The sequence below is a fragment of the Muntiacus reevesi genome, chromosome 12, assembly GCF_963930625.1.
Source record: "Muntiacus reevesi chromosome 12, mMunRee1.1, whole genome shotgun sequence".
NCBI lineage: Eukaryota > Metazoa > Chordata > Mammalia > Artiodactyla > Cervidae > Muntiacus > Muntiacus reevesi.
Genome location: NC_089260.1, coordinates 16,603,840 through 16,620,571, shown reverse-complemented (window position 1 = coordinate 16,620,571; position 16,732 = coordinate 16,603,840). Strand labels below are relative to the sequence as shown.

The window sequence follows — 16,732 nt, the reverse complement described above, 5'->3', positions numbered from 1 at the left end:
GAGGAATCAACACAGGAGCCTAAGATTGGAAATTGGCAGAGAATTTGGAGAAAGTGTTGAAGGCAGAGGAGAGTCAACAGTGTTAAAACTGTGCAAGGAATCAAGTAGGGTGAAGGTTAAGGAGGGAAACTGTTGAACTGGCAGTTATGTAGTTCTTTGAGAACTTGGGCATCAGTTTCATTGGCATGAGAACCAGATTGCAATAGATTGAGGAATGAGAGAAAACGAAGGATGAAGGTTTGTAGGAAAGGGAAAGAGAGAAAGGGGGTGATATTTGTGGACAAAATAGGGAAAATATTTTAGAAGAGGAGAGATGCTTTGCTTGAACACCTTTGAAGCATTTGAAAAGATGATATCAATAGAAAGGTAGGTTAAGGGTGTAATTGGTGTTGTAGTGTTCTATGAAAGTGGAGTCAAGAGCACAAATCAATCATTTAGCCTTGGAAAGAAGTCCGTTGAAACATCAGAGGAAAGACAAAGATTTCGAAGAAAGCTCATGAGAGGAAAGTTGAGGATGTTCATACCAGTGGTTTTCCCAGTTAAGTGGAAGATAAAGTCCACTGAACATGGAGAAGTTAAGGGTGCCGTCGAGAGCTTTAAAAAGCATGGCAAAGTTGAGAAATAAACAAAATTCTGCCAAGCTCTGCAGTCACAGTTGAGGTTTTGTTGTTGCTTTTGTTTTTTAAAGTCTATTTATAATGGAACCAATTGTCACAGATTTTATTGGGTTCTTGAGGATAGAATTGGAAAAATGAATAAATTATTAGACTGACCCAGAATTGAGCCTTGACAAGGCAGAAGATTGAGGTGGGAGGAATTGAGGGTATTTTAAGAGTGTAGGTGAAATGATGGCCAGTCTTTAGTTCCAGCTACATAAGAAAGTAGTGGTGGTGCACAATTTATTTAGAGGGCAAGAAGAAGCTGCAGATTCTGCTAAAAGTAAAGCAGAGCTTGGTGAATAATGGTCAGAGAGGAAGCTGTGCTATTTATATAGTAAATGGTAAAGTGAAAAACTCAGCAGTGGCCACTCAGAACTGGAAAAGGTCAGTTTTCATTCCAATCTCAAAGAAGGACAGTACCAAATAATGTTCAGACTACCATACAATTGCACTCATTTCACATGCTAGCAAGGTTATGCTAAAAATCCTTCAAGCTAGGCTCCAGCAGTATGTGAACAGAGAACTTCCAGATGTACAAGCTGGGTTTTGAAGAGGCAAAGGAACCAAAGATCAAGTTGCCAACATTCATTGGATCATGGAAAAAGCAAGGGAATTCCAGAAAAACATCTACTTCTGTTTCATTGACTATGCTAAAGCCTTTGACTGTGTGGATCACAACAGTCTGTGGAAAATTCTTAAAGAGGTGGAAGTACCAGACCACCTTATCTGTCTCCTGAGAAACCTGTATGTGGATCAAGAAGCAGCAGTTAGAACTGGACATGGAATAACTGACTGGGTCCAAATTGGGAAAGGAGTATGATAAGACTATATATTGTCACTCTGCTTATTTAACTTACATGTACATCATGGAAATGCTGGCTGGATGAATCACAGGCTGGAATCAAAATTTGTTATTGTTGTTTAGTTAAGTTGTGTCTGACTCATGTCTGATTCTTCTGCCTGCTAGGCTCCTCTGTCCATGGGATTTTCCAGGCAGGAATACTGGAATGGGTTGTCATTTCCTTCTCCAGGGGATCTTCCCAACCCAGGGATTGAACCTGCAGCTCCTGCCACGTCTCCTGCCATGTCTCTGGCATTGCAGACAGATTCTTTACTATTGAGCCACCGGGGAAGTCCTGGAATCAAGGTTGCCAGGAGAAATATCAACAACCTCAGACATGCAGCTGTTACCACTCTAATGGAAGAAAGTGAAGAGGAACTAAAGAGTCTCTTGATGAAAGAGGAGAGTGAAAAAACTGGCTTGAAACATAACATTCAAAAAACTAAGGTCATGGCATCTAGTCCCATCACTTCATGGCAAATAGAAGGGGAAAAAGTGAAAGCAGTGACAGATTTTATTTCCTTGGGCTCCAAAATCACTGCAGACAGTGGCTGTAGCCATGATACTAAAAGACACTTGCTCATTGTAAGGAAAGCTATCACAAACCTAGACGGCATATTAAAAAACAGAGACATCACTCTGCCAACAAAGTCCATGTAGTCAAAGCTATGGTTTCCCCCTAGTCACGTATGGATGTGAGTGCTGGTCCGTAAAGAAGGCTGAGCACCTAAGAATTGATGCTTTTGTTTTGTGGTGCTGGAGAAGACTCTGGAGAGTCCCTTGGACAGAAAGGAGATCAAACCAATCAATCCTAAAGGAAATCAACCATGAATATTCATTGGAAGGACTGAAACTGAACCTGAAGCTCCAGTATTTTGGCCACCTGATGCAAACAGCTGATTTATTGGAAAAGACCCTGATGCTGGGAAAGATTGAAGGCAAAAGGAGAAGAGGGGAGCAGAGGATAAGATGATTAGATAGCATCACTGACTCAATGGAAATGAATTTGAGTAAATTCCGGGAGATAGTGGAAGACAGAGGAGCCCAGCATCCATGGAGTAACGAAGAGTCGGACAGACATGATTTAGCAACTGAACAACATGGAGAAGTGAAGGTCATTCTGAGGAAAATCATAAGGCAAAATTCCAGAAGGTATGATAGAGTATATAAAAGGCATATAGAGTCTCTTGTAGGACTGTGGGTAGTAGTAGATCTTAAAAGACACCAGGAGTGAAGGCAAGACTAGGAATAGGAAGGAAGTGATTTGGATGTCTTCCAGAAGCTGACAGCCACTTCTGTCACTGTTACTGGAGTCACCATTTCAGCTGCTTTTGTACTTTACCTCCTTCACTGTTAATGCTTTTAAATCAAAGGGATCACTCTGATATCTGTACAAAGAGTTTGGTATGTGGCATGTCAGTCTTCTTAAACTACAGTTTTGAATGTAGCTGACCCAGTGACAAAGCAGTTGCTTTATTTTGTCATTAGAAGATACTCCTGTGCCAATAATAAAATCTTTTTTTTCTTTTGCTAAATAGGGAGTGATTTTATTTTATTTTATTATTTATTTATTTGGGCTGCATCAGATCTTAGTTGTGGCACACAGGCTTATTTCTAGTTGTGGGGCTTGGGCTCCAAGGTGCGTGGGTCAGTAGTTGGAGTGCACAGGCTTATTTGCCCCAGGGCATGTGGGATCTCGGTTCCCAAGTTCCCTGACCAGGGATTGAACCTGTGTCTCCTGCATTGGAAGATGGACTCTTAACCACTGGACCACCCAGGGACATCCACAAGAACTGATTTTACCTTATGTAATTTGGGGAGTCAAGTTTACTTTCCTTTGGGTAAATCTGAAATTACTGAAGCAAATTCTGGAGATATTTTTAATGTTGTTAATTTGATCAAGTTAGTCTTAGTTTGTTAACTTACCTTAGTATGTGCTCAGTTGCTCAGTCCTGTCTAACTGTGATCCCATGGACATAGCCTGTCAGGCTCCTCTGCCCATAGAATTTCCCAGGCAAGAATACTGGAGTCAGTTGCCATTTCCTTCTCCAACCTTAATATAGACATTATTTTAATTAGTACACTTTTTAAAACTTCTAATTTAGAAAAGTTTAAGAGTAGATTTGAATCTGATACAGTATTAGCTTATTAAACAAATTAGATTTAGGTCATTCTTCTACACAATTCCCAAGGTTAGAAAAAAATTGTCATGTATGTATGAAGAAATTTTCATTTTGAATATTTTAGAATCATTTGGAAGAGTATGATTCACATACATACATGTATGTATGAAGAAATTTTCATTTTGAATATTTTAGAATCATTTGGAAGAGTATGATTCACATACATACATGTATGTATGAAGAAATTTTCATTTTGAATATTTTAGAATCATTTGGAAGAGTATTAAATTCAGCAGACTAGGAACCTATGTTTTAGGGAAGGGATTTTCCAGATTGCAAATTTAATTTAATATTTCTAACTAAATAGAACATCCAGAATGACTCTTAAGTATGCCCCTTGCCCTGTCTTTCACAACACTTAGGAAGAAAAAGATGTTCTCTGCTATGGTCCTGATCTCATCTTTTAATAACTTCCAAGAATTTTGAAGTCTGTTTTCTTCTCATTTCCCCTGTCCTTAACCTCATTAATGTTATCTAAAGATCTTTTAAATTCTCTTTATCTTCCTAGAAAATTTCAATACATGACTCATGAAATTTCTCCCTACTTTTTCTCTTTTATCATTTTGAAGCTTTTTCAACATCCATACAAATAATCCTTATAACATATATGCTACAGTGTTTCTTAACTTACCCAATCTTAATGTCTTTTATCTCCATTTCTTCTAAGCTTACAGTAGGGATTGCCATATACCAGAATTCATGATAATTTGGAAGTACTCCAGCTTAAAGTTTTTGAACTCTGAAATTTCCCTTTCAGATTGTAATTTCAGTTGAGACCACTATCTTCCATTCATTTATTTGGCAATATTTATTGAATGCCTATTATATATACTGAACTTTGTGGTCCTCCCTTTTAACCATTTACATGTGCTCTTCCTTTGTTTTTGCTTCTAGTTCTTTGATATTCTGCCTACTTATTATTGTATTACTACCCTGACTCTAACCTCATTTGCTTTTCTGACTATAACGAGCTTCATGGTTGGTCATTTCAATTGCCCTTTAGTTCTGAACCTTCAATTCTGACTTCTTTTTCTTAGGCTCTTTTACTATTTCCTCTGACCTTATTCATTATTATTATATTTTACAATCAATGTGCATTGATATTTCCCTAAATGTTTATATTTTGTGCTGTTCTCTGTTCCATCCTGCTTTTGTCCAGGGCCTCCCTTTAATTAACTTATTGTCTTTATTTAGTGCATGTCTGCAGGTGATGAATTCTGGTTTTGTTTATTGACTTATGACATCTTTATTTTCATTTTAGAAGGGTACTTTTTCCTAGGTATAGAATTACAGGTTAGCAGTTATTTTCACTTGGCACTTTAAAGACTCTAGGCCAGAGTGTGTATCTGGCCCGCCCCTGCTCTTAGAATGTTTTGAGAGCCTGTGGTGTTTACAGGGCCTTCCCCACTGGCAGGTCCTGAACTATAATCCCTGTCTTCTCAGCACTGAGAAACGTCCCCAGACTCTAATTATAGGTACTTATAAGGACTTTAGCTGCTGTAATTGTGAGATGGGCAGTCACTGGAGAGTTTGAACGGAGGAGTGATACACAAAAGAATTTCTCTGTTTGCTGTAGTCAGAAAAGACCATAAGGAAGCAAAGCAGAACCTGAGAGGACCAGTTAGGAGGCTATTGCAAAAAAGCAAGTAAGAGATGAAGGTGGCCTGTAATTTTTCGTCTGGCTATTAAAATATTTAACTTCCACGCTGCCTTAAATTTTGATCTACTCAAGCCTTTTCATCCATATGATATCACAGTGATTTGTTTCTATAATTCGTACTTAATAATGTCACTCTTCAGAGATTCCTCATTTTATATCTTCAGGTAAAAATTCAAGGTACCAAAAGACAACAGATCATATCCATGCTCTGGAGCCTATCTCCCTTTATAGCATCCTCTCTTATTCTACCTCTTTCGTTTGTTGTGGTTCATTCACTAAGTCATGTCCAACTCTTTGCAACCCCGTGGACTGTAGCACACCAGGCTTCCCTGTCCTTCACTGACTCTCGCAGTGTGTTCAAACTCAAGTCCATTGAGTCGGTGATGCCATCCAACCATCTCATCCTCTCTTGCCCCCTTCTCCTCCTCTTTCCTTTAGCCAGTTATCTACTTGAAGCCTAGATTCCCTCCATAGATTATAAAACTTACTCAGATCTCCATGCCTTGGGTCATGTTTTTCTTCTTCTAGAATTATCCATCATCAACTCCCTTCTCTTGTCTGACTTACTCCAACTCATTTTAAAGATTCATATTAAAGATTAAGGAAGAATTTTTCTTTTCTTTTTTTCTTCTTTTCTTCTTTTTCTTCTCCTCTTCTCCTCTTCTTCTTTTCTTATTTTTCTCTTGAAAGGGTTCCTGAACCTTTTCCTTCCCCATTCCAAGACAAAAATGATTAGTCTTTTCTATGGAATCAGTACATTTATAGCATCCACTCTCTACCAAGAACAGTTTTAGGTGTTGGAGAATCACAGAAAACTAAGCTACAATATTTGCCCTCAAGTTCCTTGTTCTAGAAGAGAAGACACATAAATATATAATTGCATTGTAGTGTGATAGGTGTCCTAGTAGAAAGTATGATCTTGAGAGAAGGATATGAGTGAAGTGTTCCTAGAAGAGGATAAATCCATATCAGTTTTTAAAGAATAATTCAGAGTTTATCAAGCAGAAAAGGTGCATGGGCTAGGGTAAATATATAAGACTGAAATAACAATGTGTCCACCAGCATTGGACACCAAATGGAGAGTGCATCTCAGTTGGGTGAGGCGGGTAGTCTATCGGGTCTCTAGAGCTAGAAGACTGATGGCCAGTTTTCAGCCCTGGTGTATTCTTGCCTCTTTTTTCCAAAACAGCATTTCAAACAACTTTGTAAAGTAGCACAAATATGTTAGAAATGTCATGAACATAGGCGAAAAAGGAGGCGCGTAACCCGAAATCAATCATAATAACACATAGTAGTAACCTGAGAAAAAAATGGAATATTCAAGTCATGTACTCTTATACAAGATCCACTGACTGGTTGACTAATTGCCAACAAAGAAATAGGAAAAGAAAATGAAAAACAAAGTCTTTGCTTTGTCTTAAGTAGTTTTACACATTCTTTCAAGAAAGAAGTTACTTGAGCTAGTTTGCCTTCTCTTACCTTTTGTAAAATGCCCTTGCTGAAGAATCTACTAACCATATGGTTTCTTCTAATATTCTCTCCTTTCTCCCCCTTCTCCCTTAGTATCTTTTTGCCACATACATTGCTCCTTCAGCCACTCTTGACATTGGACTTCAACAGGAAAAGAAAAGAGAAATTTATATAAAAATACAACCACCATTTGAAGACCTTTTTGATGCAGCAGAAGAATATATCCTCCTCCTCCTTCTTGAGCCTTGGACAAAGATGATAAAATCAGACCAAGTTGCTTACAGAAAGGTATAGTGGCACTGATTAACTGTGTTTAAACAATTCAGGTTTACTGCAAAACTGATGATAGGCAACATTGTTAACTTGCAGGAGAGAAAAGCTGAAAAAGGTCTCACATGGGCCAGGAACTCAGAGTTAAGATTTGGGCAGACACAAATTTGGGGCAGGGAAAGTACTGATTAACTTAGTTTTTCCCCATTTCCCTATTGTCTCCTAACAAAATACGAAAATTGATGTCATTTTTAATTCTGTCTACAAATATGTCAGCAGAGAAAAATCTGAGTTTTGGATTCTTGTGAACCAGTAAAATGTGCCATGATAATATACTAGTTTTGTCATTTCTTGTCATTTCTCAGCAGCGGCTTTAAATTTTGATTAATGGAAGGAGCCTGTGTATTTTTATTCTGGATGAGTTACAGTAAATACTACACCCATGGAAAATGTAAACATTCCATATGTATTGTGGAAAACACATTCTGTGACTTAAAGCACTCTCAGATGTTCATCAGGTCAGACTGCTTGATTTGAGAAAAGTGCCAACACACCTTTTTCCATTCCAAAAGAGCTGATTTTAAGTCTAGGTGCTTGAATATTTTCACTATTCTTATTGATGGGTGGAAAAATTTCTTTAAATGTTTAGTTTGAATCACAAATGAAAGCCATTTGTGGGTATTTTTAATATTAAGTTACTGCATGTACCCTTACCTTATTGAATTAAAATGAATACAACACGATGGCTTATTAAATTCATTGACCAAAATAATGAAATTTTCATTCGTGATTTCTTTTTGTCCTGAAAAATTAACATTCACATCCTTTTTACCACAGAAATGCATATTTTACACTAGGAATATTGGGATATCACATGAAATTTTTGAAAAATTCTCTCCAGTCATGATTTAAATACAGTATATGGTATAGAGGAAAATGAATCTGAGATATGGTCCCACGATGACAAAAGTAATTTAGAATTGTAGCTGACTTCCCTAATATCAAGAAGTTTTGGCATTAGCCGTGATTCTTATGAAATGCCTGGGACAAATTATGCGCTCTTTTTTTTAAAGGAAAAGTAAATTTCTCTTAATTCTACAAGCTTCTTAAATTCAGCCCAAAGGACCTCTCTAAAAGTTCGGCTGACTGGATTATGTGGACCCTTTCCCAGAAAGGATGAGCAAGGAGATTTAACCAAAATTAAATATTAAGTACAGGAAGTTCTCAGTCAGCCAAACTGATTGTTGCCGGCAGTAGAGAAATGGAAAATGATCTTGTTCTCCTGACCGTATAAAGCAGTGCAGTACACACTGAAGACTGAGTCCTACTGTGAGGTTTAGTTTCATGATGGGGTAGAGTCCCATCATTTTTTTGTTCTACTGTAGATTATTTGGTCCCCTAAAGCTAGCAGTGCCTATCTTCATGACTGTTATCCCATTATAATGAATAGAAGCTGGGAATGTGATCCACCCGATGTGTTTGCATTGTCTGTCATTTCACACGGGGTATCCAGAAAGGAGGAATGATCTTTGGTGGCATTACATCATTACATAGAAATTATGCATCTTTTGTTTTATCATGTGCATTTGTAGTCTGACTTTGCTGTAACAAATGTTTTTCACTATTGAGTCTTCCTGCCTTTGCCTCCAAACTAACTTACTTTATTGGCAAGTGTATTTGTTTTTTAGCCCACTGTTATTGGCAGATTGTGCATTCTTTCCCCACTTTTTCATAATGCACATTCTTTTGATGTTACAAACTTTATTATTGTTTTATTATAGGTGGAGCTGGTGGAAGAAACGCGACAGCTAGATTCCACATACTTGAGAAAGCTACAAGCTTTGCATAAAGAGACAGTTTTCAAGAAAGCTGAGGTAAGAAACTCTCTACTTAGAAAAACAAGCATTTTAACCTGGAGAGGATTATCACTGCATGTATTGGTGGTGTGTGGGAATAGGGATCATTTATTGAGGAGATCGTGTATGATAAAGTAGGGGGCAGGCAGTTCCATTTTCTGCTGCTGCTTTGCCTAACATGCTGCATATGACAGGTATCACATTTTACTGACACGTTATTTAACAACAAAGCCAGAAAAAGAAAGCAGATGAAGTCGTGTAGGGAGCCAAGATACTCATTTGCCTTGGAGTCTTCAAGCCACGTTATATTCCTTTGGATGTTACTGGCTATTTTCTGTATGGCAGCAACTCTACTTGTTAAGTCACAAAAAGAATTAACTTGAGTTTTCCAAACAGAAAAGGAAGTGTTGTGTGACAGCAATAAGCAAAACAAGAATATTTAAATATTCCATATTTATGGAAAGGCTTTAACGGAGTCAATAAAAAGATCATAGGATTGACTGTGATAGTCAGGTGTTATTTTGATATATAAGTTTGCAAATTTGTGATTATCTAAGTAAGCCATGATAGATCCATAAGGCCGTAAGATTAAACGTGTGTATCTACATAAAAATGACAGTTTAGATTCATATTTATTGACGTGGAAAATGCCGAGACATGTTATTATGTAAATATGTGGGGAACAAACACTGGTATGAACAAACACTGCTATTCATATAAAATTATACATGCATTTCTACTTGTATACATATATGCAAAGAGAGCTATCTGAAAAAATGTTCATCAAAATGTTAAAGATAGTTAGCTCCGAGTGATAAGGTTTCAGATGATTTTTTACTTTACTTTATACCTATCTGAAATCTTTATTCTTTTCAACTTTTACACAGACAGTAAAGTTATTTTTTAAGTGTATTCATGATTTTGCCTTATAAATACATAAATTATTTATTTGAAATTCTACTAATTAATATCTGGAAAGGATACATAAAAATTCATAAAGATAGTATATTATGAAGTTATATCTTAAAATTTTTTAAAACTTATGATATTATTCATAATATTCTACCTATCAAAAAATTTTAAGTATAGGAGTTTATCTCATGGTCTGATGTTTTTCAAAAACAAGTAGGAAAGTGAATTAATTATTCAGTGAGTTACATAGGAAGGATTTCTAAAGAATAAGTCTCTCTAGCTTTTTGACATGAAGGGCTTATAAACTGTTCATGAAGCATCAGAGGTCTTAAAAATACCTTACAATTAACTGTTCTATGAGGGTGATTACATCTAAAGTATCTTGTATTATTCTAGAACTTAAAAAATTTTATAGGTAAAGTAATGTTTTATATTCATGATATGTTATTAAGGAAAAGAACCAAGTTACAAAACCACACATAGTTGTATAGTCCTATTTCCATATTTAATAAGTTATGTTATGTATAAAAACAAGACCAAATGGATATACATAAAAATGTTTGTGGTGGTTATCTCTGAATGGTAGTACCATGTATGCTTTTTGTTTTCTTTTTATTACAAAAGACATACTACTTCCATACCAACAATAATAGTAAGGTTAATATTTTATAAGCAAGGGTATACTAAATGTTTACTAATGTTCCTGAAAAGAAGGGAATAGATTGGAAAGGACCAGAACAGAATTTGATGTGTTAGAGTCACAGTCTAGATTCTTTACCCAGTTCTACCATTGAATTGATAAATGCCATTGGCCTGATAATTAATTTTTATTAGTTTATCTTTAACTTTGGAAAGTAATTTGTTGTATTTAAGAGATTTTTATGAAAAGTATTATTTCACTAGGACGCTACTTGTGAAATTGGAACTGGTATTTCACCACTTCCTCATGTCTCTAAAAAAACAGAATACTGGAATATGGTTCCTGAAAAATATAGGCATTTTAATTTTAATGAACTGCTTAACAACAAACTGGAGTTTGAGCACTTCCGTCAGTTTCTTGAGGCTCATTCTTCAAGGTGAGAAACATAACCATTTTAAAATTTCTCTCTTAAAATAATTTTCTAAGCTACTTATTTTTTCAGCTGCTTGTTTTGATTCAACATATGATAAAAATGATTTGATGCTTGGTTTTACCCATTCCAGTAAAAATTAATGAACATAGTTATCTGAAACCTGTATGGTTAACTTTTTGTTGGGAATTGTATTTTGATAATAGCCTCCGGAATATTATTTTGAGTGGTCAAACAATATTTGTTGATACTTTTAGCATTGGCTAAATTAAAACACCAGTATGTTTCATTTTTTCCTATTCTGAAGTTTCTTTCTTTTGTGTTTTTCTAGACAAGTGCTCTGATTACTAGTTCTGAGGAGCTTCTCTTTTGTATTTCACTAAGCTATTAAAATTACTGTACTGTTTTGTGGCTTTTGTTAGTTAATACATAAATGAAGCATTGTAGTTCTGTATAGAATCTTATGACACATTTGTCTAATATAAAGTGAGGTATTCATCATATTTTTCTCCAATAATTTTCTCCCAAGTTAGGAAAAACTGGCTAGACCTGGGAGCCAAATTTCTCATACATAGTCTCCCTTTTTTGTGATGATAATTATTCTAAATTTAACATGTTGCCAAATAGATATGCAATATGTGGGAATGTTTCCATCTTTGAAATTGATACTACTAGTCCATCTTTAATGGAAGAACTCTGAGACCCTACCAGTGTGGTGGTAGAGTCTTTCCTGGTCCCGTATTCCTTGTATTCACATATATATTTAGCCAGGATGGGACACAGTATTGTACTCATTAGTTCCATGATCTAATCAGCTGTGTTAACTACTCAACAGAGCATTTCTAGGTTCTGTCAGATCAACTACTTGTTTGGTGTTTAACAGAATTGAAAGAAAGAAATAAGATGGGCTGTATTTTGTTTTCATTTTAGCATGGACCTTATGTGCTGGACAGACATTGAACAGTTCCGAAGAATAACTTATAGAGATCGAAAGCAAAGGGAGGCAAAATCTATATATATTAAAAACAAATACCTCAATAAAAAATATTTCTTTGGGCCCAACAGTCCAGCTTCTGTGTCTCAACAGGACCAGGTATCAACATGGAAGCATATTTTCTACATTTTAAGTATGAAAACTAGTAATTTATTTCTTTTTCTTAACAACCTGAAAGTCATCTTTTTTCTTTTGCTTTTATGACTTATCAGTTAGATACTTCTGATATCTTTTTTTAGGTATTCATAATAATCTACAAATGTCTGCAATGTGGGAGATACTTTAATACTAAAGTATTATATATTATTAAAACTTTGTTATTTATTAATGTGATTTATTGAATAAAAATAACTTTCATTTATCTACTTACCCATTCATTCAGCAAATATGGGTGCCTGTGATATACCAGACACTGTTCTAGGTGTCCAGGATAAATGGTAAGCAAGGTGAACAAAGTCCTTGAACCTTTCAGTAGGCAGAAAAACAGCCATTAGTAGCCGTTAAGCCTCATCTCCGCCTCTTTTCTGTTCTTCTCAAACTGAAATTGCTCAAAACATAATCAATCTTTGAAAAATCCTGTTTGCCATTTAATTGTCTTCCAAAACTATTTCTATTGACCAGGAACATAGATTTGCCATTTTGTTGAGCCAAAATCATAAGGCCTTAATCACAACTTATTAATAACTGTACAGTGTCATTATTTACAGTAAAAATGTTAGGTTGGGATTCAGCAGTGGGTTTGAGTGTTCATGTAATTGATACATGAGATATGGCTCAATTTTAATGACTTTGAAATATAAAATTAAGTGTTATAATTTATTTAAGTTGAAGTTTGCTAGGTCAAATGTATAGCATTTGATTTCTTTATTTTCATAGTTTAAAACAATGCATACCATAATGCATTGTTCATAATTAATTACGATCCTGGATTCCCAGGGATCCAACCCAGGTCCCCATATTGCAGGCAGATTCTTTACCAACTGAGCCACCAGGGAAGCCCAAGAATACTGGAGTGGGTAGCCTATCGCTTCTCCAGCGGATCTTCCTGACCCAGGAATAACCCAGGGTCTCCTGCATTGCAGGTGGATTCTTTACCAACTGAGCTATCATGGAAGCCCTATATCATAGTGGCATCAGTTCAGTTCAGTCGCTCAGTTGTGTCTGGGGTTTGCGACCCCATGGACTGTAGTACGCCAGTCTTCCCTGTCCATCACCAACTCCCGAAGTTTACTCAAACTCATGTCCATTGAGTCGGTGATGCCATCCAACCATCTCATCCTCTGTCATCCCCTTTTCCTCATGCCTTCAATGTTTCCCAGCATCATGGTCTTTTCCCATGAGTCAGTTCTTCACATCAGGTGGCCAAAATTTTGGACTTTCAGCTTCAGCATCAGTCCTTCCAATGAATAATCAGGACTGATTTCCTTTAGGATTGACTGGTTGGATCTCCTTGCAGTCCAAGGGACTCTGAAGAGTCTTCTCCAACACCACAATTAAAAGCATCAATTCTTTGGTGCTCAGCTTTCTTTATAGTCCAACTCTCACATCCGTACATGACTACTGGAAAAACCACAGCTTTGACTAGATGGACCTTTGTTGACAAAGTAATGTCTCTGTTTTTTAATATACTGTCTAAGTTGGTCATAACTTTCCTTCCAAGGAGTAAGCATCTTTTAATTTCATGGCTGCAGTCACCATCTGCCGTGATTTTGGAGCCCCCCAAAATAAAGTCAGCCACTATTTCCACTGTTTCCCCATCTATTTGCCATGAAGTGATGGGACCAGATGCCATAATCTTAGATTTCTGAATGTTGAGTTTTAAGCCAATTCTTTCACTCTCCTCTTTCACTTTCATCAAGAGGCTCTTCAGTTCCTCTTCACTTTCTGCCATAAGGGTGGTGTCATCTGCATATCTGAGGTTATTGATGTTTCTCCCAACAATCTTGATTCCAGCTTGTGCTTCCTCCAGCCCAGGGTTTCTCATGATGTACTCTGCATATAAGTTAAATAAGCAGGTTAACGATATACAGCCTTAATGTACTCCTTTCATACTTTGAAACCAGTCTGTTGTTCCATGTCCAGTTCTAACTGTTGCTTCCTGACCTGCATACAGATTTCTCAAGAGGCAGGTCAGGTGGTCTGGTATGTCCATCTCTTTCAGAATTTTCCACAGTTTGTTGTGATCCACACAGTCAAAGGAGTCCAAAATGCAGTACTTGGATGCAATTTCAGAAACCATAGAAAGATCTCTATTCGTTTCCAAGGCAAACCATTCAATATCACAGTGATCCACGTCTGTGCCCCAACCAGTAATGCTGAAAAAGCTGAAGTTGAATGGTTCTATGAAGGACCGACAAGATATTCTAGAACTAATACCCCAAAAAGATGTCTTTTTCATTACTGGGGACTGGAATGCAAAAGTAGGAAGTTAATACCTAGAGTAACAGGCAAATTTGGCCTTGGAGTACAGAATGAAGCAGGGCAAAGGCTAATAGAACTTTGCCAAGAGAACACACTGGTCATAGCAAACATCCTCTTCCAACAACACAAGAGAAGACTCTACACATGGACATCAGCAGATGGTCAATACCGAAATCAGATTGATTATATTCTTTGCAGCCAAAGACGGAAAAGCTCTATACAGTCAGCAAAAACAAGACTAGGAGCTGACTGTGGCTCAGATCATGAACTCCTTATTTCCAAATTCAGAGTTAAATTGAAGAAAGTAGGGAAAACCATTGGACCATTCGGGTATGACCTAAATCAAATCCCTTACAGTGGAAGTGAGAAATAGATTCAAGGGATTAGATCTGTTAGACAGAGTGCCTAAAGAACTATGGACAGAGGTTTGTGACACTGTACAGGAGGCAGAGATCAAGAACATCCCCAAGAAAAAAAATGCCAAAAGGCAAAATGGTTGTCTGAGGAGGCCTTACAAATAGCTGTGAAAAGAAGAGAGGCTAAAGGCAAATTAGAAAAGGAAAGATATACCCGTTTGAATGCAGACTTCCAAAGAATAGCAAGGAGAGATAAGAAAGTCTTCCTCAGTGATGAATGCAAAGAAATAGAGGAAAACAATAGAATGGGAAAGACTAGAGATCTCCTCAAGGAAATTAGAGATACCAAGGGAACATTTCATGCAAAGATGGGTTCGATAAAGGACAGAAATGGTATGGACCTAACAGAAGCAGAAGATACTAAGAAGAGGTGGCAAGAATACACAGAAGAACTGTACAAAAAAATCTTCACGACCCAGATAATCATGATGGTGTGATTACTTACTTAGAGCCAGACATCCTGGAATGTGAAGTCAAGTGGGCCTTGGGAAGCATCACTATGAACAAAGCTAGTGGAGGTGATGGCATTCCAGTTGAGCTATTTCAAATTTTAAAAGATGATCCTGTGAAAGTGCTGCAGTCAATATGCCAGCAAATTTGGAAAACTCAGCGAGGGTCTACAGGACTGGAAAAGGTCAGTCTTCATTCCAGTCCCAAAGAAAGGCAATACCAAAGAGTGCTCAAACTACTGCACAATTCCACTCATCTCATATGGTAGTAAAGTAATGCTCAAAATTCTCCAAGCCAGGCTTCAACAGTACGGGAACCATGAACTTCCAAATGTTCAAGCTGGATTTAGAAAAGGCAGAGGAACCAGAGATCAAATTGCCAACATCCGTTGGATCACAGAAAAAGCAAGAGAGTTCCAGAAAAAATCTACTTCTGCTTTATTGACTATGCCAAAGCCTTTGACTGTGTGGATCACAACCATAATGGCATACGTTTGTTAAGGGGAAAAAAAAAAAGAACCTCAGATTAATTCAGTAAATTAAAGAAAAATTCAGAGGTATTCACAAGTAGGGCACACCAAGTTTAAAATCTAGATCTTTGAGGGGAAAATAAACAAAAGTTCTTGGGAGTAAGTGAGAGAAGAAATTCTAGAATTTAGCAACCTTAAGAAAAATGTCTTGCCTTTGGTTCCCTGAGATACAAATCTGGGATGTATTAGCAAAAATGGCTGGGAGTATCTCAATAAGCCTAAGTATGAAATAAACACATGGAAAGTGTTTGTTTTCTATTTGGCTTGTGCTGTATTGCATGAGGTTTCATGGTATCTGATGCTACTGTGTGAACCTTCCATAGTAAAACTTACTGAGAATTAAAAATGCAATGGCAAAAGTCACCCATTGCTGTCATAGCAAATGGTTGGACTTATTACAGAAGAGTTTTCCAAATGACTCTTCTTCCTCACCTTTGTCTTTCATTTTATTTGCCTATTTTATACTTAAGGATACCTGTATCACTTTATGTTTTATATAGACTATGCTAGTTCTAATTTTAGTTGTGTGGCCAGTTTGCAGTTTGATTAGCAAAGTAGTCTTTTATTCTCTTTTCTTCTTATTTTTATACAGAAACCATATTATTGTTTATACTCTTTGATAATTATTATTAAAAGATGGTGAAGAGAGTTTCTCTTTTGTTTTTATATAAAACTATTATTAGGATTTAATTTCATTAATAAAAGGAGAGCTAAGATGAGATAATTTTTCCAAAGAGGAGTCCAATTTTTCTTCCTCTGTGCAAACAACTCACCAATTTTAAGTGATATGTACACAGAAACAGGTAAAAACCACAATGATTTCTAGTAGGAAATGGCCATTAGTATTTTTTAATTAATTAATTTTATGGCCATTAGTATTGTTGAAACCAGTAATTTTGTAGATGATGATTTTGGCTACAGAGAAATTGTGTCTTATAAAAGGGCTACTGATGCAAGTCAGTGACTATTGTCTGTGCAACCTGGCCTTTTTCTACTTCCTA

At 36.5% G+C, this 16,732-nt stretch overlaps 1 protein-coding gene across 1 annotated transcript in view; it reads left to right on the top strand.

The window, feature by feature from the left end:
* RGS22 (regulator of G protein signaling 22) overlaps window positions 1-16,732 on the top strand; it is a 103,670-nt gene that overhangs the window by 44,993 nt on the left and 41,945 nt on the right. The window contains exons 10-13 of the mRNA XM_065902966.1: window positions 6,907-7,101; window positions 8,865-8,957; window positions 10,755-10,927; window positions 11,852-12,014. Coding sequence (XP_065759038.1) covers window positions 6,907-7,101; window positions 8,865-8,957; window positions 10,755-10,927; window positions 11,852-12,014 — 624 coding nt within the window. The remainder of the gene's footprint in view (window positions 1-6,906; window positions 7,102-8,864; window positions 8,958-10,754; window positions 10,928-11,851; window positions 12,015-16,732) is intronic.